This window comes from Tursiops truncatus, chromosome 7 (assembly GCF_011762595.2).
Source record: "Tursiops truncatus isolate mTurTru1 chromosome 7, mTurTru1.mat.Y, whole genome shotgun sequence".
Taxonomy (NCBI): Eukaryota; Metazoa; Chordata; class Mammalia; order Artiodactyla; family Delphinidae; genus Tursiops; species Tursiops truncatus.
Window position 1 is genome coordinate 37,431,998 of NC_047040.1, and position 25,842 is coordinate 37,457,839.

The following is a 25,842-nucleotide window of genomic DNA, read 5'->3' on the forward strand; positions in this document are numbered from 1 at the left end:
ACCCTCATTGAGGTTGAACATCTTATGTTTTCTTTGATTTATTCACATCTCTTTCCCTTTTTTATATCTAAGAATGCTTCATCTTAGACTTCTTCACTAACTAATGCTGAACCATTTCTCAAATCTGTTCACTCTACTAGGCTATTCCCTGACTCAGTCCCCTTGAAAGAGTAAGATAAATGCTTCTCCTTCTGGTTTGCCTGTCAATCTGTATTGTTACTAACAGTCTGTCAATTAAAAGTGTATAAAAATGAAGTCAAAGAAGAAAATAATCTTTAAAAAATTCTTCCTTCAAAAATGTAAATCAAATTTATTTTATAACTGTAAACTGTAAATATTATCTTCCATGTGTTTAAATTATATTTGCAAACCATTACTAATAACCTCATCATCTATATGCCAGAAACTGTACATGGTATGTTTTAAATATGTTGTGAAAGATTGGGTACCTATTGGGTATCTATTAATACCCACGTCCCAATTTGAGTGTATTTTTGTAATTATTATTACAATTACTTTATAATTATTATTATTATTGCTAAGGTTTATAACATAATTTTTCTGGAACAATAATTTCCACAATTTTGGATCTTAATGTTTACTATCAATACTTTTACTATGATTTCTCCATTCTTCATCTCACCCTCCATTTATCACTTGGTTGACTGAATCTGCAAGCAGTCTTTGTTAAAGAAGGCTTATATGTGCTATATACTCTCTGAGTTTGTACATCCTTGTTTGTTCAACATGTTTGTTGTCTATAAGTCTGAAAGAAATTAAGACTAGCTATAAAATAGCTGCATCATACTTGTATAAGTTTGCTAAGGCTGCTGGAACAAAGTACATGAACTGGATGGCTTAAAAAATAGAAATGTATTTTCTCACAGTTCTGGAGCCTAGAAGTCCAAAATCAAGGTGTTGGAAGAATTGGTTCCATCTGAGGACTGTGAGGGAAGGCTCTATTCCAGGCCTTTCTTCTTGGCTTGTAGATGACCACTGTCTCCCTGTGTCTTCACATTATCTTTCCTGTTTCTAGGTCCAAGTTTCCCATTTTTATAAGGATACCAGTCATACTGTATTAGTTTCCACCCTAATGACCATACTTTAATTTGCTCACCTCTGTAAAGACCCTTTCTCCAAATAAGGTCATACTCTGACATACTGGGGGTTAGGACTTCAACACATAAGTTTTAAGAGAACACAATTCAACCCATAACAACACTTTTTTCTCTTAGAACTTCTAGTCTACTGTTTTCTGATGTTCAGTATAGCTGTAAAGAAGTTTGAAACCAGCCTGACTTTACCCCTTATACGTAATTTGCTTTTTCTTCCTGCGTGCCTGAAAAGTCTGTCTTAACTTGAAATCACTTCACGAGGATATGTCTTGGAATTTATCAGTCTTTATAATATTTTTCCTGGGACACAGTTTGCTCCTTTGATTCTCAGGCTAGTTTTTATTTGTTTCTTTTTCCTGTTAGAACTTTGAAAAAAAAATTTTTATGCCAGTGTGTTTCTTCTTCTTCAGGAACACCATTTATGTATATGTTAGATCTCTTTTTTGTCTTTCATATCTGTCATCTCTGAGGTAATTTATCATAGTAGTTTTTAATGTTGTTTTATATGCTTTTTCAAGACAATTATGACTATATTTTTCATTGTGTTTAGTCTACTTTTTATTATGACTAATGAAGATTTCATCTCTATTTTATTTTTATCTTTTTTATCCCAGACTCTGATGCTTTGCTTACATCATTGCCTGTAAATGTTGTCTGTTGGCTTAAAATCTTTTTGGAGCTCTTTATAGAGATCATGTTATTATAATTTCTTTAAGAGCTAAAGAATTATATTTATCTGAACTTTTCTACTATTTTCTGGAGTGATTTCTCATCTTTTTCTTTTTTTCCCCCTTTTTGCTTTTCCCTTGATGGAGTTGGAGAGGATGAGAAGAGTCTTAGGTTGCTTCCTTTTCCTTCATATCTTTACACGTCTTTAAATGATGCCAGCTATTTTTTGAAATACAGGGTAGGAGAAGCATGCTGTTATCTTAAACAGCCTACCACCAAGTCTGCTTATGTCTCCTGCTTGAGATGCTCTCCCCTCAGTTTTTAGCATTCTGGAGATCATTTGGCTCCTGGCAAAGTCTCTTTTTTTGTAGATTTTCTGTATGGGAGTGTAATAATTGTTACTTCACTTTCCACTTGCACCCTGCTTCACCTCCAGCAATGTTCCTCAGCTATAATGCAAGGTAGTAGACCACAAAATAGTGAAAACCTAATTTCTCCTTCAATTCTGCCTCCCCTGCTATTAAGTAAAATTGGATCTCTGTGAAGATCTTTCCTCCTTCTGCCTTGGCATGACACACCCCTACACTTGAGACTCTAAAGAATCTTTGAATAAGCCTTTCAGAACATTTACCTTCAGGGAAATTATAACCTTCCTCAGGCTTCAGAATTCTCCCTTATAATGGTCCAAATTGCATAGCATTTGGCAGACATTCTACATTGTGATTCAGGATCGTGGACACTTCCTTGTTTACTTGATGATGGCATATTAAAAATCTATCTTTTGTTCTTTTTGTTGTTTTCTGGTTTTCAAGGAGGGGAACAGTGAGGTAAGAATGCTTTTACATTAGGTTTTTAGCCACAATCTACTTTGGCACTGAACCATATTCTTAATTCCTGACATCAGGTAACTTACCAGGTTATATTTCACTATTTAGTGGACTCTAATAAGACTTTTCTGGAAATATTGCTTCTATTAGCTTAACTTATACCATTAATTTTATGATATTTCCATACAAAATGATATAAGCATATTTTTATTTTAATATTGTTTCTGGTAGAAGATATAAGTCTAATATATAACTTAATAAATAGGGTGGGGTGGTTTATATTTTAAGTGTTTTTTCCCTAAAATTAAAAAACACAGGGCTTGTTCTTATGAGTTTGATAGTTAGATTCCCTAAAATATAAAAATGAATTAACATTATTTCTCACTTATTTCAGTAGCTATTTCCCCCTTCACTCTTAGAATATAGTGCCTTCTACTTTGCAAAGTAAATAGAAACTACTTTGTGGAAACCAACTCAGCTTCCAGTCCCCAACATACAAACTTACCTGACTCATAACCCATCCTTAGCTTCTTATATTTTTTTAGTAACCTTTCTCTTCCAAGGTTATTTGTGCCTCTTTGCTCTGGATACTATAACTTCCCTCTTCCTCAGGGACCTCATTCCACTATTATCCTTCTTTTCTCATGTATTTTAAGACATTTTCTCTCCATTGGTTCATAGCTTCACCACTTACTAGTGTGTTTCTTTGAGTAATCACTTAACTCTTCACAGGGTTGGTTTTGTAATATCCACATTAATAACATAAAGACATCCGGAAAATCTATTTTGCAAGATTGATGCAAAGATTAGAGTTGTTGTATACAGAAAGTTCTTTGTATAGTGCCTAGCACCTGGTAGGAGATAATTACTATCCTTTGACACACCCCCACCAATGCCTTAATTCTCTTCTACCTTTCAAAGCTAAGCTTGAAAAATTAGTCTACATCTAGTATTTCCACTGCCTCACTACCCATCCTCCCCTCACCTGCTGAAGTCTACTTCATTACCTTTCCACTGAAGCTGCCTTTGATAAAGTTCCTCAGTGATTCCCTAATTGCCAAATAGTTTCCTTTCTTTTCAGTCTTTCTTGACCTGTCAGAGACATTGGACATACTCCTTGAAACTCTTCCTACCTTTGGTTTCCATGATACTGCTCTCTTCTGGCAATCCTTTTACCTCCTTTCATTTTCCTTTGTAAGCTGAATTTTTGCTCCCCGTGATTTCATATTCGATTCTACATTGTTTCACCCTACATACACACTCTGATGTTATCATCCATACTCATCTCTCTAGCCCCAGCCTCACTTCTGAATTTTAGACCTGCACTCTCCAGTACAACAATAGCCATTACCACATGAGGCTATTGAGCACTTGAAATGTGTGGCTGGTCTGAATTGAGATGTGTTGTAAGTGCAAAATACACACCAAGTTTTAATGACATAGTATGAAAAATGAATGTAAAATTTATCACTAATTTTATATTGAATACACTTTAGTATATTTTTAATATATTTATTTAAATAAAATATATTACTGGAAATTAATTTTACTTGTTTCTTTTTACTTTTCTAACATGGCTACTGGAAATTTTTCTTTCAGTTTTATTGAGATATAATTGACATACAGCACTGTGTAAGTTTAAGACGTACAGCATAATGATTTGATTCACATACTTCATGAAATGATTATCACAAGTTTGGTGAACATCCATCATCTCATATAGATAGAAAATTAAAGAAATAGGAAAAAACTTGTGTGTGATGAGAACTCTTAGGATTTACTCTCAATAACTTTCCTATATAACGTACAGCAGTGTTAATTATATTTATCATGTTGTACATTACAGCCCTAGTACTTATTTACCTATAACTGGAAGTTTGTACCTTTTGACTGTCTTGATTTTAATTAACATGTAGTTCACATTATTTCTATTAGTGCTGCTTTAGAGCCACATCTACAATAGCTTTTGATTGACTGTATACCTCTACTAGAAGTCCTACAAATATCTCAACTTTTATGTGTTACAAAACTAACTTCTTCTCTTTAACCCCCTCACAATAACATAAACATCAAACTTGCTTTTCTTATATTCCATATTTCACTGAATGGTGCCACGATCTGCTGGAAAAGCCATAAATCTGCTTTTGCGTGATCTGTTCCCTGCCTGTTACTCTACTGCCTCATCTTTCAGCTGTCATTCGGTGAATAATCTTCCTTCCAGCTGTACCAAACAACCCACACAGGTCTCCCAAATGAGGTGTGCTCTTAGTTGCCTCTCTGCCTTTTCACATAGTTTTCCCACCTTCTCTCCCTAATTCTTCAAATTCAAGCATAAACTCCACTAGAAAACTTCCCCTGACCCCCTCCCCAACTTTCTAAAGCTACATCAAGTAATTCTTTTCTTTCCCATGGATCCCTATATATGTGTCATAGGACTTAGGATAATTTTGACTAGTCTGTCTCAGATAAGTCTATAAGTGAATTAAAGATAGAGAATGTGTTTCTCCATTGTGTAGCAAAATGCCTAGTAAATTGTAATGCTGAATAAATATTTTTAATTAATAAATGGAAAACAATATTTTTTTCTTTGTTTTGTTATAGCCTTATTCTGATCATGGAGTTCAAGCAACATATCACCAGGTTTATGCTCCAAGTGCCATTGCTATGCCTGCACCTGTGATGCAGCCTGAACCAATTAAAGTAAGAAGTTTGTTTGGATTTTTTTCTGTTATTCTCAGTCATATTTCAAGTTTTCCAGATTTCTCTTCTGAAAAGAAACAACTTTGGATATTTATGTCACATTTGCAATCAGAAGTACAGAATTAGTTAATTATTTCATGTGAAGGAAATACAATTCTAAACTAGCTATAATTTCTATGAATTAGTTTTGAACAACTTATAAACCACACATGGTCAAAACTTTTTATTTACTGTAGTAAAATATATATGACTTAAAATCCTCCATTTTTAAGTGTACAGCTAAGTGGTATTAATTACATCCACATTGCTGTGCAAATGTCACCACTATCTAGTTCCAAACTTTCTCATCACCCCAAATAGAAACTCTGTACCCATTAAGCAATAACTTTATATTCTTCTCTCTGCAGTCCCTGGTAACTTCTAATCTACTGTCTCTATGAATTTGCCTAGATACTTCATATACTAAGATTTTTATTATGTTAATGGCATGTAACATTTATGGGGAGATGAAAACAGTTAATGATCTACTCTTCCAGTTTGGGAATTTTGTGCTCATGCACCTTAAATCAGATCCAGGCCAGGAGTGGTAATCTAGTTAGATCCATGTGTGTATTCAATATATAAATATATTAGGGAAATGTGACTACACCTCTAAGAACCCAAACTGATTAACTATTATGATGGTACTATGAATCTTGCTTGCAGTGTACTCTTTACAGTAAAATGATGGAGGTTAGCGATTTCACACTCATATATTTGCTTCTGACCCAGACCATATATTGGAACTCAATACCAGGACAGTCTACTTTAAGGAGCCTCCACAGTCTTTCGAATCTCCTCACCCCTTCACTGCATTCCTTCACTGCTCTTGCCACTGTACTGCAAACATGGACTAAAATCATAATTTTGACCTAATACCAAAGCCTAAAGTGTTAGTAAACGTTACTTATAGAGAGCTCATTATAGTATCAAAATCTTCTAAAACAAACTTCTCCTAATGTTAATACTTTCTCCAGATACACTTCTTTAGAAATAGCTGAAATAGCTATGCCATATTAGATAATCAATTGCAGATTATATATATATTATACACACACACGTTATACATATATATAAACACAAATGATTGAAGTTGTACTTCTAAATAATTCCAATAGAGGATAGAGTGGTAGTTGGATAGGAGAAATTTCCAAAGAATATTAATGTTAAACATCCTTGATTTAAAGTTTAATTCTTCTAGTTTAAGAGTATACACTTTTCTACATTTTCTTAAATCTGTGAGTAGGTAATTCAGAAATTGTACAGAGAAACTGGTATCTTATTCTTTACCATATAAAAATTATACATATGTTGAATATAAGTCATAACAGTGGTGTGAATAGACACCTTTCTTTGTGCATATAAGCATAAAACTGGAATCAGAAATCTGCCTCTTGCTTGTCTGGAGAAATGCTGCTAAGAGGAACTTTACCCTTTCTATCCTGATACAGATCTTTGCTCTGCTGTGCCACAGGCTAAAGGCTAACAAAACCACTGACTTGTTTCTATTTGTATTTAATCTGTCTTGTTAAGGCTTACAATAATTCTGGTTTTCACATGGGATACATCCTAGGGAAGATTTTGGTCCTGACAGAGTTAAGATTTCAGGACTAGGGAAGAGTTTAAGAGCTATGAACTGTGGTTAACTAGCTTACTCCAAAGCCCACGTCTCACACAACTGTAATAGATTTCATCGAATCTGAGCTAGCATGGATTATACAACACACCATTATTTTATGTATCACTATGAAAGAAAAAAAACTTGCCATCAATTGTAAATGTATACTGATTCAGAGTTTTTGAAATATGAAAAGATGTATATCTCAGAATCAATGAAGTTTGGCATGTTTTATTTTTATTCATTTATTTATATTTTTTGGCCGTGCTGTGCGGCATGTGGGAACTTAGTTCCCGGACCAGGGATCGAACCCATGCCCCCTGCATTGGAAGCACAGAATCTTAACCACTGTACCACCAGGGAAGTCCCTGGCATATTTTATTTTTAATTTAGATATGCAGGATTGTAGGAAGCTTGAGTTAAGGGGCAGAAAAAAACCCCACAATTCCCCTTTTGTTAGAGATGAGGGGAAACAAAGAAAATTCAATTAAATAAACCTTCAAAATCAAAACTGCAACACAGGGCTTTTGTATAGAGTTTTATATTTCCTATTTTATCTTTCAAGGTTGAAGGTTCCATGTATTTTATACTCAAATATTTTTCTTTAGGTGATTTGATGGCACTCAATAGAAAATGGTGCCCCACTCAGCAACAGAAACTCCAAAACCAATTGTATAGTTTTCTAAAACTATACAATCTTGTAGACATACTTTACTATACAAATTTTGCTGTGTGGAAAATTATCTACTTTTGTTTATAGTGCATTTGTATTATAATATAGGAATATTAATCCACAAATGTTACTAAATCAATAGGAGACGATTGTTTCCTAAAATTTATTAAAGTAGACTAATATTAAAATATTGACATTTGAAACATTAACCTTTTTTCTTCCTATGCAAATTTTCCCTGGTGTACCAAAAACCTTGGTGACTTAAAATTATAGAAAAGTTGGGCTTCCCTGATGGCGCAGTGGTTGAGAGTCCGCCTGCCGATGCAGGGGACACGGGTTTGTGCCGTGGACCAAGAAGATCCCACATGCCACGGAGCGGCTGGGCCTATGAGCCATGGCCGCTGAGCCTGCACATCCAGAGCCTGTGCTCCGCAACGGGAGAGGCCACAACAGTGACAGGCCTGCGTACCGCAATTGTAGAAATACTCCTTGGAAGAATTTGAGCCTATTGTTTTTATAAAAAAGTGTAAGGTGTAAGTCATTTTTAAAACTCTATTATAATTTTAAGGATGTTAATTGTATATATCCAGAAGTAGTGATTTCAGACGTCAGAACTATCTTAAAGCAACAAATCTAATCAATAAAACAGAGACCTTATCCAGAGTTCAGAGCACAAGTCTAACTGCTATAAATGACTGTTTGCCAGAAGCTACTCACTGACGGTAAGCCACAGGCTACTGTATTCTGTCAAATCAAATAATACATTGTAAATCAGACCAATATAGAAACTATTTATTAGGTTAACATGGTATTAATTAGGGTATCATTCCCTAGTTCAGCAGAGTCACATACAGAATTAATTTGAAGTCAATAAAGCAAAATCACATAATGTTAAAATTATCCCATTGAACTAGACTATAGGAAGGAACAAAAGGAAAATCTTTGTCTATTTGGGCATTTGAAGCTTTTAAGATGAATATCAGATCCCTAGGTAATACGGGTGTAAGTGGAGAATTGTAAAGTATTTATGTTTCCTTCCTTACAGTGTTTTTCCATTTTTGCATTAATTTAAGTGTCTAATAAGTTTATTCTTATGAGGATTAATTGAGATACTGGAAAGTGAGTAAATTATAATTTGAAATTAACCTTTAAGTTAAATGTTCTTTTTATTTAACTCCAATGTATTACTAGCTATTCATGAAAACATTTTATATTAAGGATAATATTTAACCACTTGCCAGGCTATGAGGAATTTCTTCTAATTAAGGCACTGATTGGGCTTGAATGAAAAACACAACTATTGGCCTGTCAGACCTTACTTGTTGGAAAGACAGAATGATTCAAAAGTAAATTGGAAAGGGATTTGACCTACTACCACTGTCTGTTTTTTTAGCTCAGAGACCCATAATGTGCGTTCACCTAAACATTAGCAACTATCTTACCTTACAGAAAAATTCTACTACTGTCTTCTTCCTAACCATTTCCTCATTTCAGTATCATTAACACTTCCTATAAAACATTTAGAGATTAAAATTCCTTCATATTCAGCAGATCCTCAGGGTAGAGGAGGACAATTGTAAAGTATTGCATTCTGGAGGGCAGGAATAGGAAAAACCTGTGCTTTGCAGCTCTGAGCATACAAGAGGGTAAAAATTTTCATGGACTGTGCATAGGTCTAACTATAGATAGCCTCAGAGGGGACGGAGAACAGTAAGGGGAGTCAAGGACTCATGAAACCAATTTTTAGAATTGTCATGGATCTCCATTCAGTGATGAATAAACAGAAAAGTACACACTGCATGGGTCTCATGAAAAATTTTTTGCATATGGCAGTACATTGAAGATAAGGATAAATAGCATATATATATATATATAATGTATAAGAACATATATAAGAGGAAATTAAATTAATTTTCAAAAATATATCCCATGTTCCTGGAAATTACAAACTAAAAAAGAGGAAAGATAAAATGGTTGCTAGCCAGTGTAAGAAAACACTGTATGAAACTATTAATATGATGGAAAGAATTAAATTTGTCTTTACTGTATGCTTGATACCACTGAGAAAAAGTTGGCTGGCCCTCTGAAATACCTACAGTGAAGCTCACTGAAAAACCCATCATTCACAAAGAACTTCCCATTAGGATTTTAGTCTGCCCTATTAAATATGGGTGTGCAGTCACATTAGAAGTAAGCTTTCAGAATGAGAGACCAAAACAAACAGATAAAAAAAGAAATTCAGACGAAACATATAATTCAGGGAGCAGAAAAAAACCAAAGAAACTATAATTAATATCCTCTCAGAGATAAGAGAAAATTTATGAGAAGTGGTCCATGCATAGTCATCCCAGAAAACACTTTATTTTTTCTCAAACATCTTAGTCCTGGGCTTCCCTGGTGGCACAGTGGTTGAGAGTCCGCCTGCCGATGCAGGGGACACGGATTCGTGCCCCAGTCCGGGAAGATCCCACATGCCGCGGAGCAGCTAGGCCCGTGAGCCATGGCCGCTGAGCCTGCGCGTCCAGAGCCTGTGCTCCACAAAGGGAGAAGCCACAACAGTGAGAGGCCCACATACCGCAAAAAAAAAAAAAAAAACTTAGTCCTTTTAATTTTTTTCAGCTTTGTATTCTGAAATAATTTCAGATTTACAGAAAAGTCACAGAAATAATAGTTTCTATATATACTTCACCCTGCTGTTCTTTGACTGGAGGGCACTGGTACAGGAAATGAACAATAATACAATTCTCTTAACTATATACCTTCTTCAGATTTCACTAGTTTTACCACTAATGTGATATCTGAAATAAATTACATGTGAAAGGGTTAGACATTATAGGCAAAAGATTTTAGAAAACAGATTTTTAAAAGACAGAGGTGAATAATAATAGAGAAAAAGATAAAATCAGAAGATTAATTCAAGAAGTCAAATATTAATTCTGGAAAAAGACATAGAGAAAATGTTTTGGGGGAAATTAGGAAAAAATTAGTACAAGAAAATTCCCTAGAAAGTTAATGACAGGAGTGTCTAGATTAAAAGGGCCCAGAGGGAGATCATAATGGTGGAGGAGGAGGATGCAGGTAGAGCTCACCTCCCACTACAAACACATCAAAAATATATCTACACGTGGAGTAATTCTCACTGAAAACACACTGGAAGTCATCTGGCAGAAAGACTCTTATACAACCAAGGTCGTAACAAAGATCCAAGATCCAGATGGAATTGGGTAGGAAGGGAAGAGAAATGATCAGGTCGGGAGGGAACAGGGAAGAGGAGAGGGATTACACAGGCTCACTCCCTGGGGAGTGAGAGGTTCAATCCACCTTTCAGGTATCCCCAGCCTGGGGGTCTGACACTGAGAAGACAAGTTGCCTTAGCAGGTTTGAAAACCAGAGGGACTGACAGCAGGGCTGTAAGAAACCTAGACTCCACTTGTGAAGATCACACACACTACCAAAACAAGGCAGAGGAAGCAGATAGAAACTGCCTGGGACTCTGGCCAGTTTCCTGCCACCACCCCGGTGTGCATCCCGGCCTGAGACAAACACCAACTCCAGCCCCACTTGCTCTGCAGTACAGCTTCACACTGGCTCATAGCCTTCCATGGCCAAGGGGAGTGCACAGCTCTGGGGGACAGAGCCAGCTCAAACACAGAAAAGCATCTGAATAGGGCAAGGGTGGCCATTTCTGGCACTAGTGGAGGCAGTGGGTCGGGAGTGGTCCAGAACGCTCACTGGTGCTGGGACTGCCACAGCCCACACCCCGACCCACACTGGGCACTCCAGCCCCACCTACTCTGTGGTGCAGCTCCATTCCAGGCAAGGGCTACTGCAGCCGAGGGGAGTGCACAGTTTTGGGGAACAGAGCCGGCTCAGACCTGACACAGCATCTAAACAGGGCAAGGGCAGCCATTGCTGGCACCAGCAGAGTCAGCGGATTGGGAGCAGTCTGGAATGCAGACTGCTGCCAGGACCACCACAGCCTACACCCCAACCCATGCCAAAAGCCTGTTCCAGTCCCTCTTGTTCCAGCACTGCTCCCTTTTGGGGCAAAGGTGACAGTGCTGGGAGGAGGGAGAACACAATTAGAGGGAAGGGAGCCAGCTCTGACTTGACCCTCAGGACTTCTGCTCCAGGAACTTGGGACCTGACCCTTCCTTCAATAGGGTAGTGTTGGCCACTGAGCAGTGGAGAATCCCTGCCTCACACCTAGCTCTGGCTCTAGCTCTGTCCCCTCCATGTCCAGCCCCACCTCTTATCAAGGTGATAGCTGCCAGCATACCCTGGGGAAAGACGTAACTCATGATCACATCGGATCCAGCTTTCCCACCAAAGCCACTGGGCACGAACAGACTGTATAGGGACAGTCCCACATAAGGACACCCTTTCAAAACCACAATAGGTAACTGATTGAGCTAATTTCATAGAAATGGAGAAATTTAAGCAGAACGAGAAGAGAGAGCAGTTTGTTTCAAATGAATGAATAAGAGAAAAACCCTGAAAAAACAACTAATGAAACAGAATAAATAATGTACCAGATAAAGAGTTCAAGCGTTAGTAATAAGAATGCTAACTGAATTAGGGGAAAGAATTGATTAACACAGTGACAATTGTAACAAAGAACTAGAAAATATGAAAAAGAATCAATCAGTACAGAAGAATATGATAACTGAAATGAAAAGAAACTAGAGGGACTTAACAGCAGACCAGGTGATGCATATGTGATCTGGAAGGTAGAATAATGGAAACCACCCAATCAGAACAGCAGAAAGAAAAACAAATTTAAAAAATGAGAACAGTTTAAGGGACCTCTAGGACAACATCAAGTGTGAAAACATTCACATTATAAGGAGAAGAGAGAGAGAAAGGGGTTGAAAATGTATTTCATGAAATTATGGTTGAAAACTTACTAAACCTAAAGAAGGAAAGAGATATCCAGCTACAGGAACCACAGAGGGTCCCAAACAAGATGAACCCAAACAGACCCACACCAAGACATATCATAAATAAAATGGCAAAATTTAAAGATAATGAGAGGATTCTGAAGGCAGCAAGAGAAAAACAAAGAGTCAGTTCAAGGGAACCCCCATAAGGCTATCAGCTGATTTCTCTGCAGAAACGTTGCAGGCCAGAAGGGAGTGGCATAATATATTCAAAGTCCTGAAAGGGAAAAACCTGCAACCTAGGACACCCTACCAAGCAAGATTATCATTTAGAATAAAAGGAGAGATACAGAATTTTTCAGACAAGCAAAAACTAAAAGAATTCAGCAATACTAAACCTACCCTAAAAGAAATGTTAAAGGGTCTTCTCTAAGTGAAAAAGAAAAGGCTACAAAAAGTAAGAATCTATAGGAAAGGAAAAATACCACTAGTAAAGGCAAATACATAGTAAAGACTGTGGAGCAACCACTTAAATAAGCTAGTCCTAAGATTAAAAGATAAAAAATTGTAAAACCAACTATAATTACCTTAGACAGTGAAATGATAAACATGAAATGTACAATATGACATCAAAAACACAAAACATGGAGGAGGGGAGTAAAAAAATTTACATGGCCGCTGAGCCTGTGTGTCCGGAGCCTGTGCTCCGCAACGGGAGAGGCCACAACAGTGAGAGGCCCGCGTACCGCAAAAAAATAAAATAAAAATAAATAAATTAATTAAAATAAAATAAAATACCTAGGAATAAACCTAACCAAGGAGGTCAAACACCTATACTCTGAAAACTATAAAGAATTAAATCAACTACAACGAATAATCCTAAAATTTATATGGAACCACATAAGACCCCAAATAGCCAAAGCAGTCTTAAGAAAAAAGAACAAAGCTAGAGGTATCACACTCCCTGACTTTATACTACAAAGCTACAGTATTCAAAACAATATGGTACTGGCACAAAAACAGACACATAGACCAATGGAATAGAATAGAGAGCCCAGAAATAAACCTACACACTTATGGTCAATCTATGAAAAAGGAGTCAAGAGCATACAATGGAGAAAAGACACTCTCTTCAATACATGGTGCTGGGAAAACTGAACAGCTACGTGTAAATAAAAATTAGAATATTTTCTCATACCACATACAAAAATAAACTCAAAGTAGATTAAATACCTAAATGCAAGACCAGAAACCATAAAACTCCTAGAAGAAAACATAGGCAGAACACTCTTTGACATAAATTGTAGCAATATTTTTTGGGTCTGTCTCCTAAGGCAAAGGAAATAAAAGCAAAAATAAACAAATGGGACTAATTAAACTTAAAATCTTTTGCACAGCAATGGAAACCATCAACAAAATCAAAACACAACCCACTGAATGGGAGAAAATATTTGCAATTGATATGACCAATAAGGGGTTAATATCAAAAATAAATAACTCATACAACTTAATACCAAACAAACCCCAACAACCCAATTAAAAAATAGGCAGGGACTTCCCTGGTGGTGCAGTGGATAAGAATCCACCTGCCAATGCAGGGCACACGGGTTCGAGCCCTGGTCCGGGAAGATCCCACATGCCACAGAGCAACTAAGCCCGTGTGCCACAACTGCTGAACCAGCGCTCCAGAGCCCGCGCACCACAACTACTGAGCCCGCCTGCTGCAACTACAGAAGCCCACATGCCTACAGCCCGTGATCCGCAACAAGAGAAGCCACCACAATGAGAAGCCCACACACGGCAACAAAGAGTAGCCCCCACTCGCCACAACTAGAGAAAGCCCTCGCGCAGCAACGAAGACTCAACACAGCCAAAAATGAATAAATAAATTTATTTTTTTTAAAAAAAATGGGCAGAAGACCTGAATAGACGTTTTTCCAAAAAAGAGATACAGATGGCCAATAGGCACATGAAATATGCTCAACATCGCTAATCATCAGAGACATGCAAATGAAAACCACAGTGAGATATCAACTCATGCCTGTCAGAAAAGCTATCATCAAAAAGACAACAGGGACTTCCCTGGTGGTGCAGTGGTTAAGAATCCACCTGCCAATGCAGGGGACATGGGTTCAATCCCTGGTCCGGGAAGATCTCACATGCCACAGAGCAACTAAGCCCGTGTGCCACAACTACTGAGCCTGTGCTCTTGAGCCTGCAAGCCACAACTACTGAGCCCACATGCCACAACTACTGAAGCGCATGCACTCTAGGGCCCACATACTGCAACTACTGAGCCTGTGTGCTGCAATTATTGATGTCCATGTGCCTAGAGCCCATGCTTCACAACAAGAGAAGCCACCACAATAAGAAGCCCACGCACTGCATTGAAGAGTAGCCCCCAGTTGCTGCAACTAGAGAAAGCCCACATGCAGCAACAAAGACCCAATGCAGCCAAAAAAAAAAAGACAACAAATAAGTGTTGGCAAGGATGTAGAGAAAAGGGAACCCTCATGCACGGCTGGTGGGAATGTAAACTGGTACAGCCACTGTGGAGAACAGTATGTTTTCCAAAAGGAGGTTCCTCAAAAAATAAAAATAAAACTGCCATACAACCCAGCAATTCCACTCTTAGGTATGTACCAGAAGAAAATGAAAACACTAATGTGGAAAGATACATGCACCCCACTGTTCATAGTAGCATTATTTACAGTAGCCAACATATGAAAGCAACCTAAGTGTCCATTGACAGATAAATGGATAAAGAAGATGTTGTGTATTACATATATTTATATTTATTTATTTATTTATTTTATTTATATATATTTACACACACAATGGAATGTTACTCAGCCATAAAAAAGAATGAAATTCTGCCATTTGCAATAACATGGATGGACCTAGAGGGTATTATGCTTAGTGAAATAAGTCACACAAAGACAATTATTGTGTGTTATCACTTATACGTCAAGTCTAAAAACACAAACATACCAATGGCATTTCTCACAGAACTCGAACAAAAGATTTTACAATTTGTATGGAAGCACAAAAGACCCCGAATAGCCAAAGCAATCTTGAGAAAGAAAAACGGAGCTGGAGGAATCAGGCTCTCTGACTTCAGACTATACTACAAAGCTACAGTAATCAAGACAGTATGGTACTGGCAAAAAAAAACAGAAGTATAGATCAATGGAACAGGATAGAAAGCCCAGAAATAAACCCACACACCTATGGTCACCTAAGCTATGACAAAGGATGTAAGTATACAATGGAGAAAAGACAGTCTCTTCAATAAATGGTGCTGGGAAAACTGTATAGCTACATGTAAAAGAATGAAATTAGGGACTTCCCTGGTGGTGCAGTGGTTAAGAATCCGCCTGCCAATGCAGGGGACACGGGTTCGAGCCCTGGTCCTGGAAGATCCCACATGCCACGGAGCAACTAAGCCTGTGCGCCACAACTACTGAACCTGCGCTCTAGAGCCTGCAAGCCACAACTACTGAAGCCTGCTCTCCACAACTACTGAAGCCCGCATGCCTAGAGCCTGTGCTCTGCAGCAAGAGAAGCCACCGCAATGAGAAGCCCATGCACCACAACGAAGAGTAGCCCCCACTCGCCGCAACTAGAGAAAGCCCATGCACAGCAACGAAGACCCAATGCAGCCAAAAATAAAATTTAAAAAAAAAGAATGAAATTAGAACACTCCCTAACACCGTATACAAAAATAAACTCAAAATGGATTAAAGACCTAAATGTAAGGCCAGACACTATAAAACTCATACAGGAAAACACAGACAGAACACTCTTTGACATAAATCACAGCAAGATCTTTTCTTGATCCACCTCCTAGAGTAATGAAAATAAAAGCAAAAATAAACAAATGGGATCTAATTAAACTTAAAAGCATTTGCGCAGCAAAGGAAACCATAAACAAAACAAAAAGACAGTCCTCAAAATGGGAGAAAATATTTGCAAACAAAGCAACTGACAAGGGATTAATCTCCAAAATATATAAACAGCTCATGTAGCTTAATATCAGAAAAGCAAATAACCCAATCATAAAATGAGTGGAAGATCTAGAGACATTTCTCCAAAGACCCAAAAGCACATGAAAAGATGCTTAACATCACAAATTTTTAGAGAAATGCAAATCAAAACTACAGTGAGGTATCACCTCACACTAGTCAGAATGGCCATCATCGAAAAATCTACAAACAATAAATGCTGGAGAGGGTATGGAGAAAAGGGAACCCTCCTACACTGTTGGTGCGAATGTAAATTGGTACAGCCACTATGGATAACAGTATGGAGGTTCCTTAAAAAACTAAAAGTAGAACTACCATATGATCCAACAATCCCACTACTGGGCAAATACCCGGAGAAAACCATAATTCAAAAAGAGTCGTGTACCACAATGTTCACTGCAGCACTATTTACAATAGCCAGAACATGGAAGCAACCTAAATGTCCATCAACAGAGGAATGCATAAAGAAGGTGTGGTACATATATACAACGGAATATTACTCAGCAATAAAAAAGAACAAAATAATGCCATTTGCAGCAACATGGATGGACCTAGAGATTGTCATACTGAGTGAAGTAAGTCAGACACAGAAAGACAAATATATGATATCGCTTATATATGGAATCTAAAAAAAAAGGTATAAATGAACTTATTTACAGAACAGAAGTAGAGTCACAGATGTAGAAAACAAACTTATCGTTACCAGGCATTAAGGGCGGGGGGCGACGGGGGAGAGATAAATTGGGAGATTGGGACTGACATATACACACTACTATATATAAAATAGATAACTTATAAGAAGCTACTGTATAGCACAGGGAACTCTATTCAATACTCTGTAATGGCTGCATGGGAATAGAATCTAAAAAAAGAGTGGATATATGTATATGTACAACTCATTCACTTTGCTGTATACCTGAAACTAACACAACACTGTAAATCACCTATATGCCAATAAAAACAATTTTTAATAAAATAAAAAAATGAATATAACAAAACAGACTCACGGTTATAGAAAACAAACTAGTGGTTACCAGTGGGGAGAGGGAAGAGGGGAGGGGCAAGATGGGAGAAGGGAGGGGCAAGATAGGAGTGGGAGATTAGGAGGTACAAATTACTATGTATAAAATAAGCTACAAGGATATATTGTATAGCACAGGGAATATAGCCAATGTTTTATAATAACTTCAACTTGCGTATACTGTATAAAAATACTGAATCACTATGTTACAAACCTAAAACTAATATAATACTCTAAATCAACTATACATCAGTTAAAAAAAAAAAAACAGATTAAAACTAAAAAAACAAAAGGGTCCACCAACTACTTGGCACAATTACTGCAAAAGGAAGATTATGGTGAAATTTCAGGATAGGAGTGCAGTGGCAGGGGAGGGGTAGTTTCTTACCCTTTAACCACTCTTTGACTTTCAAAACTTTTATATATTACTTTAATAAAGATAAAAATTAACTTCAAAAGTACAATGAACACCAGATTGAGTGTTTTCAGCCAACACATGTCAGGCAAATGTGAACAACAGTAGGGGAAAAAAAAAACAGGATGACATTAATATAAGAAAGTAAATTTCAAAGTAAAAAGCAGTAGGCTTCCCTGGTGGCACAGTGGTTAAGAATCCGCCTGCCAATGCAGGGGACATGGGTTCAAGCCCTGGTCCGGGAAGATCCCACATGGCATGGAGCAACTAAGCCCATGAGCCACAACTACTGAGCCCATGAGCCACAACTACTGAGCCCGTGTGACACAACTACTGAAGCCCATGCGCCTAGAGCCTGTGCTCCACAACAAGAGAAGCCACCGCAATAAGAAGCCCTCGCACCGCAACGAAGAGTAGCCCCCACTCGCCGCAACTAGAGAAAGTCTGTGTGCAGCAACAAAGACCCCATGCAGCCAAAAATAATAATAAAAAAAACAAAGTAAAAAGCAGTAAACAAGACCAGTTTATTGTGATAAAAGTTTAAATCTATAATGAATAAGTCTAATAATGTAACATCAAAAATATAAAGTAAATCTGTTAGAAATACTAGAAGAAAGAAACGTAACTGTGATGGAAGACTTTAATATGATGATCATAACTCAGATTTGAATAAATAAGACCTAAAAAATATTATATATGAATAATACATACTGAATTTTGTGCCTTGCAATGAGAAGGCTATTTCTTTTCTAGCATCCATAGAACATTTCTAAAAGTTGATAATATTTTAGTCACAAAGTAAATCTCTATAAATACAGTAAATTGTACTGGCCATATTCTCTAATGAGTGTAACTCATTAACGAGTATATTCAAAGAAGAATATTGTGGAACAGTTATTGAGAGATTTTTGAAAGTTATTAACTCTCAGAGTTATTGAGAGATTGACTCCCTGGCAGGCATCCTTCAGGATCCTTCATTTAATCCTTCATTTCACCCTGTTGAAATGGCAAAATGGCACATATGGGTTGAGATAGCCTAGATGAAGGTGCCAAGTGCTCTGTGTCTGGACATGACACACCCCAACTCCTTCTCAAACCACAGCACAAGCTAGTGGGACTGGTTTGGCCCACTATCCACCCTCTAAGTATTTTTCTCTACCCCTGTAAGTATTACTATCTTAACTGATAATACCCTTAGGAGAAAACTGTCTCAAGGTAAAAATCCCAGAACATCTGAGAAGAACAACACTGTAAGTGACCAAAAAAAAAAAAAAACAGCTGAAATTTGCTATTCCTTACACATGTACTATTCCATATATATATATATATATATATATATATATATAAAAGAAGTAATTTTTTAAATAAATAATAAAACCATCAGCTTTTTGCATCTTTGAATTATCTCGACTTCACAATCATGTTTAAGTTTTTTCTCCTTTTTTTAATCTTATACATTTTTAAAAATAAAGTTTACAGATAACTTTTATATCAAATTTATGTAACGTGGAAATAATTACATATCTCAGTGGTCCACTTTTTTTCTTCATTAAATGTTTATTTTTTATAATGAAATATAATTGATATATAACATTGTATTAGTTCAGGTGACAATGTAATGATTCAATATATGTATATATTGCAAAATGATCACCACAATAAGTCTAGTTAAACATCCAAAACCTCACATAGTTACAATTTTTTTCTTGTGATAAGAACTTGGAAGATCTACTCTCTTAGCAACTTTCAAATATACAATACGGTAATATTAATTATAGTCACCATGCTGTATATCAGTGGTTCACTTAGAAATGTCTTCCATATCTTTTGTATATCTTATTAAAGCAGTAATTTTCTGCTTACTTTTTCATTACCCAGACTTAAGATAGGAGTCTATGAATTTGAGTTTTTCTACACACAACTAAATCAGATAAAATATATATACGCCCACAAAAAGACAGTCAACTAATCTTTGACAAAGGAGCAAATATAATACAATGGAGAAAAGTAGTCTTTTCAACAAATGATGCTAGAACAAGTGGATATCCACACACAAAAAAGTGAATATAAACATAGATGTTACACCCCTCACAAAAATTAACTCGAAATTGATCACAGACCTAAATGTAAAAAAGAATATAAAACTCCTAGAAGACGACATAGGAGAAAATCTAGATGACCTTGGGTTTCACAATGACTTTTTAGGTACAACACCAAAGCCATAATCCGTGAGAGAAATAATTGATACAGGGGCTTTATTAAAATGAAAAACTTATGCTCTGTGAAAGACAGTGTCAAGAGAATGAGAAGACAAGCCACAGACTAAGAGGAAATATTTGTAGAATATTATCCAAAATATACAAAGAATTCTTAAAACTCCACAACAAGAAATTTTAAAACAATTTAAAACAAACCAATTTAAAAATGGGGCAAAGGCCTTAAGGGACACCTCACCAGAGAAGATACACAATTGGCAAAGAAGCATTTGAAGAGATGCTTAATATCATACGTCATTAGGAAATCGCAAATTAAAACTGCAATGAGATACCACTACACTACACCCACATTAGAATGGCCAAAATCCACAATACTGACAGCACTGAATGCAAGCAGGGATGTGGAAGAACAGGAACTCTCATTCATTGCTGGTAAAATGCAAAATGGTACAGCCACTTTAGAAGGTTTCTTACAAAACTTTTGTAAGTTTCTTACAAAACTTTAGGTTTCTTACAAAACTAACTATACTCATACAATAGAATCTAGCAACTGCGCTCTCAGGTATTAACCCAAGTGAGCTGAAAACATGTCCACACAAAACCCTGCACAAAGATGTTTATATCAGGCTTATTCATGATTGCCAAAACTTGGAAGCAACCAAGATGCCCTTCAGTAAGTGAATGGAGAAACAGTATATCCAGACAATGGAATATTATTTAGCACTAAGAAGAAATGAGCTTTCAAGCCATGGAAAAACATGGAGGAAACTTAAATGCATATTGATAAGTAAAACAAATAATAATCTGACAACACTACATACTGTATGTTTCCAATTATATGACATTTTGGAAAAGGCAAAACTGGAAACAGTAAAAAGATCAGTGGTTGCCAGGTGTTGTGGGGAGGGAAAGTTGAACAGGCAGAGCCCAGAGGATTTTTAGGTCAGTGAAACTATTCTGTCTGTTAGTATAATGATAGATACATGTCATCATACATTTGTCAAAACCCATAGAATGTGTTAACACCAAGAGTGAACCCTAATGTAAACTATGGACTTTGGGTGATAATGATGGGTTCATCAAATGTAACAAATGCACCATTCTGGTACCAGATGTGAATAGAGGACGTTGTGCATATATGATGGTAGGGAGTCTATTGGAACTCTCTACTTTCTGCCCAATTTTCACTGTGAACCTAAAGCAGCTCTAAAAAAAAGTCCATTTTTTTTTAAATTATTAAGGTACCCAGGTTTCAACCCAGAACCTTTAACTATTGATTTTATACGTTAAGTACTACAGTTAGTTGTGGATGTGCCCAGTGTGAAAGAAAACATTGAAATAGTGTCAATAATCGTTTCCCATTAGTCCCTCATAGCTAATAATTATGGCAATCTTTTCTTTATATGCCTGTCTTCTAGAAAGGTAATATAACCTACTGTATAGCACAGGGAACTCTACTCAATACTCTATAATGACCTATATGGGAATAGAATCTAAAAAAAGAGTGGATATGTGTTATATGTATAACTGATTCCTTTGCTGTACAGCAGAAACTAACACAATACTGTAAATCAACTATACTCCAATAAAAATTAATTTTAAAAAAAGGTAATATAGTGACCACCTAGAGGGGTGAGATAGGGAGGGTGGGAGGGAGGGAGAGGCAAGAGGGAAGAGATATGAGGACATATGTATATGTATAACTGATTCACTTTGTTATAAACCAGAAACTGACACACCATTGTAAAGCAATTATACCCCAATAAAGATGTTTAAAAAAAAAAGACCTGGTGCAGCCAAATAAATAAATAAATATTTTTTTTAAAAAAAGGTAATATAATGCCTTATATGTGTATATTACATGTATCTATATATGCAGTATATATTATATATTTATATATAATATTATATAATTGTTGAGAGTTTTTGTTTTTTCCCACATAAATGGCAATTTATATCACCACACTTTACTTTTTATCTTATTAACACATTTTCAATGGTAGTATATCCTAGCTCAATCAAATTCTCTAAAACAATTAGGGAATTACATTTTTAATTAAGTTCAGAAGTTAGTTGCTGCTCTTAAGAAAATATATAGACCTGAATACTGTTGTCTTTGGTTTTCCTGAAATATTAAAATCTAATCTAAGATTGCCTTAAGAGAGCCAAACTGAATATTATGTCACTTTTTATACTTGAAATGTTAATGATGATAGTATGCAAGATGAGGGTCTATATGTTATTAAGTACCTTTGCAGCAAAAAGTGTGATATACTGATTCTTGATGATATTATAGAATAATCACCATGCCAATCATTTACATTTAATCTTTGAGTTCAGGGAAAAGAGATACTAAGATTCTGCACTGAGTTTTAAAGTTAATCTGCTCCGAAGATCCCCTCCTAAAGAGTCTGTAGATATGTGTATTACAGTATAGCTTGTTTCCCTTATAATCTTATGTATTTTATTTTAGATATTTAAAAACATGATTCTGAGAAGGGGTTCATAGGCCTCAGTAGACTACCAAAGAAGTCCATGGCACAAATATACAAAAACAATTAACTATTTATGAAGACCTCTATTGTACCTATAATAAGTATATAGAAAACAAACATTTTTAAAAAATAAAAACAGTTAACCTCTGTGTTAGAGTCACTTTATTTCATTTGTAACATAAATTTTAACAGGAGGAATTTCTTTAGCTACATGTTCACCTAATTCTAAGAGAGCTTTTTAGTCTTCCATACTAGTTGAGGTTATTCAACTAGATAAGCAGTGACATAGGAAGTAGGTTGATGAGGAATAATACCAACCAAATATTGCAAATACAGTTTACCACATTAAGTAAACACAACTTTCTACAACAAACATTATAACAAACGTAATTTTCTATTAAAAAAACACTAATAGTCTCAACGTTAAAAAGTCAAGGCCTTAAGAAGTATTAAACTTTTTAATATTACAAGAAAGCTCTTTGTGCTTTTGTAAAGACTTTCTGACAGTAAAACATAGAATAACTGTTGTATAGATTTAACTTGAACACTGTGGTAAGTAGAGCACTAATATTTATCTCCTTTTTTGTTTGTTTATTTATTTATTTATTTGGCTGCACCGGGTCTTAGTTGCAGCACGCAGGATCTTTTAGTTGAGGCAAGCGGGATCTTTTAGTTGCGACCTGTGGGATCTTTTAGTTGCGGTGTGTGGGATCTAGTTCCCTGACCAGGGATTGAACCCGGGCCCCCTCCATTGGGTGTGTGGAGTCTTAGCCACTGGACCACCAGGGAAGTCCCAATACTTAAGTGCTTTAGGTACTTCTTATATACCTAAATATATAACCTAGTTAATCCCTGTTCTTTGTAGTCTCAAAAGCATTAGTATCAATAGCTTCTTAGTTTCTCTTAAGTTTCTATTAAACTTGTAATTTCTGATTTTGACTTCAATTAAGGTGAATCCAATATATTTGAGGGTAGTGATAATTTATTTCCACAATAGAGTAGATACACTCTTAAGGCACCTTATTAATGTTTTCTTTCAAAGATTTTCAGAAGTTCTCAGCCTGAAATTTTTTTTCCAGACTGAATAGTTTAAACCCCAGTGGTCAACAAACTTTGTGTAAAGGGTCCAATAGTAAATATTTTAAGCTCTTTAGGCCACATGGTCTCTAGCTCAACTATTCACTGCAATTGTAGCTTGAAAACAACCACAGATAAGACATAAACAATGACTGTGACCATGTTCCAGTAAAACTTTATTTACAAAAACAGATGATAGGCCAGATTTAGCCTATAGGCTATAGTTTTACAACCCTTGGGCTAACCCACTGTCAGGTTCATGTACCGTCTTAAAGTGTAATGTGAAATGTAGTACAAATGCTTTGGTTATATTTCCATTTTTTTTATTGGCCTATAGTTGATTTACAATGTTGTGCCAGTCTTTGCTGTACAGCAAAGTGACTCAGTTATACACATATGTACATTCTTTTTTATATTATAGAAAATATATCATATATTATATACATATTTATATTATATTTCCATTTTTAATTATTTGTTTTTGATCTATGTTTAACCTAACATGGATTATTTGACCCTTAGCTTCTAGACTGATTTAATTTCACATTGTCCATAAGTTCTTACCAGTCAGAATACTTAGTCAATGTGGGGGAAATGTGAATAAGGATAATTTGAGATATTTGGGGGGGGGTTGGGGGGGTTGTTTTTCTGTTTTAGGGGGTTTTTTGGCCACACTGCTTGCAGGATCTCAGTTCCCCGACCAGGAATTTAACCTGGGTCACAGCAGTGAAAACCCGAAATCCTAACCACTAGGCCACCAGAGAATTTGAGGTATTTGTTAATTAATGTGTAAGGATAGGTACTAATTGACACAGTATTCTGAGTAAATTTTGTGCTTCGTTTAGAGGGGGAACTCTGTCTCATTGTGTGGCACAATCCAATTACGTATTCCCATTCTTAGTTTTAGCACTCACTTCCCTTGCATTCTGAGTCTGTCATTCCCTCTATTTGAACATTTTTCCTCCTTTTACCCAATCTATTTTCTTTCCTCGTAGCACCCATACTACTTGGATGAGCATTTTACTTTCACGACTGAACTCGTCAAACCTTAATATCTTACAGAATTGCTTCCTGAATTTTTTTTTTTTTTTTTTTTTTGCGGTACGCGGGCCTCTCACTGTTGTGGCCTCTCCCGTTGCGGAGCACAGGCTCCGGACGCACAGGCTCAGCGGCCATGGCTCACGGGCCCAGCCGCTCCGCGGCATGTGGGATCTTCTCGGACAGGGCACGAACCTGTGTCCCCTGCACCGGCAGGCGGACTCTCAACCACTGCGCCACCAGGGAAGCTCCCTGAAATTTTTTGGATAACATCTTTCCCCACTTTGACACAGGATAATAAGCAATAGGATTTTGTATTCCACACTTCACTAAAAATATTTTAAATTTATCTGTTTTGGAAAGGCATGAAGGAGGAATATAGGGGTATCTTTTTCACTCATGAAATTACTGTTCTTTCAGTACTGAGATCTAGTCATAGCACTTATCTAAGATTTATTGCCAAGATTTGATGATTATTAGCCAAACCGCAAGGGTCTTGTCCTAGTGCTTGTCCTCTTAGATTCTCTTTAATACAATACTGTCAACTAACCTGTGCTCAAATTTTATTCATTCTTATATGTGACTCTCCTTGCACTCTGTTTGATCTTTCAGTATCTCTTTCAAAAAATATATTTTTTTCTTTTTTACCAGCTAATCATGGCATGATTCTCTTTGTCCTCTAAATTGTCTTCTCAGGGAGTTTTCCAGTTTTCTTCTGAATTTTAGTAGTGTTTAATAGTGATTCTGACCCTAGTGTTTTGATTCTGTCCCTATTTTAACTCTAAAACAACAACACCTGGATGGATGGTCACTACCTCCTCAAACTGAAAATCATGAATACACAATTTCATACATTTTATTTTCAGAATCCTGACCTCTTTTATTTTAGTTTGCCAATCTCCCTTATCCCCTGAAATCAAAACAATACCAGTGACTTTTTCTGACTTCTTTAAGCCACATGGTCTATTCGTACTGTTTTGTGTCCTTTTTCAGATCACTAACTTGCTAAAAATAATATATTCATTTCTCTTTCC

General features: G+C 36.4%; 1 protein-coding gene across 1 annotated transcript in view; it reads left to right on the forward strand.

Annotated features, from left to right (window-relative positions):
• BOLL (boule homolog, RNA binding protein) overlaps positions 1-25,842 on the forward strand; it is a 50,657-nt gene that overhangs the window by 21,416 nt on the left and 3,399 nt on the right. Inside the window, 1 exon segment of the mRNA XM_073807889.1 lies at positions 5,213-5,311. Within this exon segment, the coding sequence (XP_073663990.1) occupies positions 5,213-5,311 (99 nt within the window).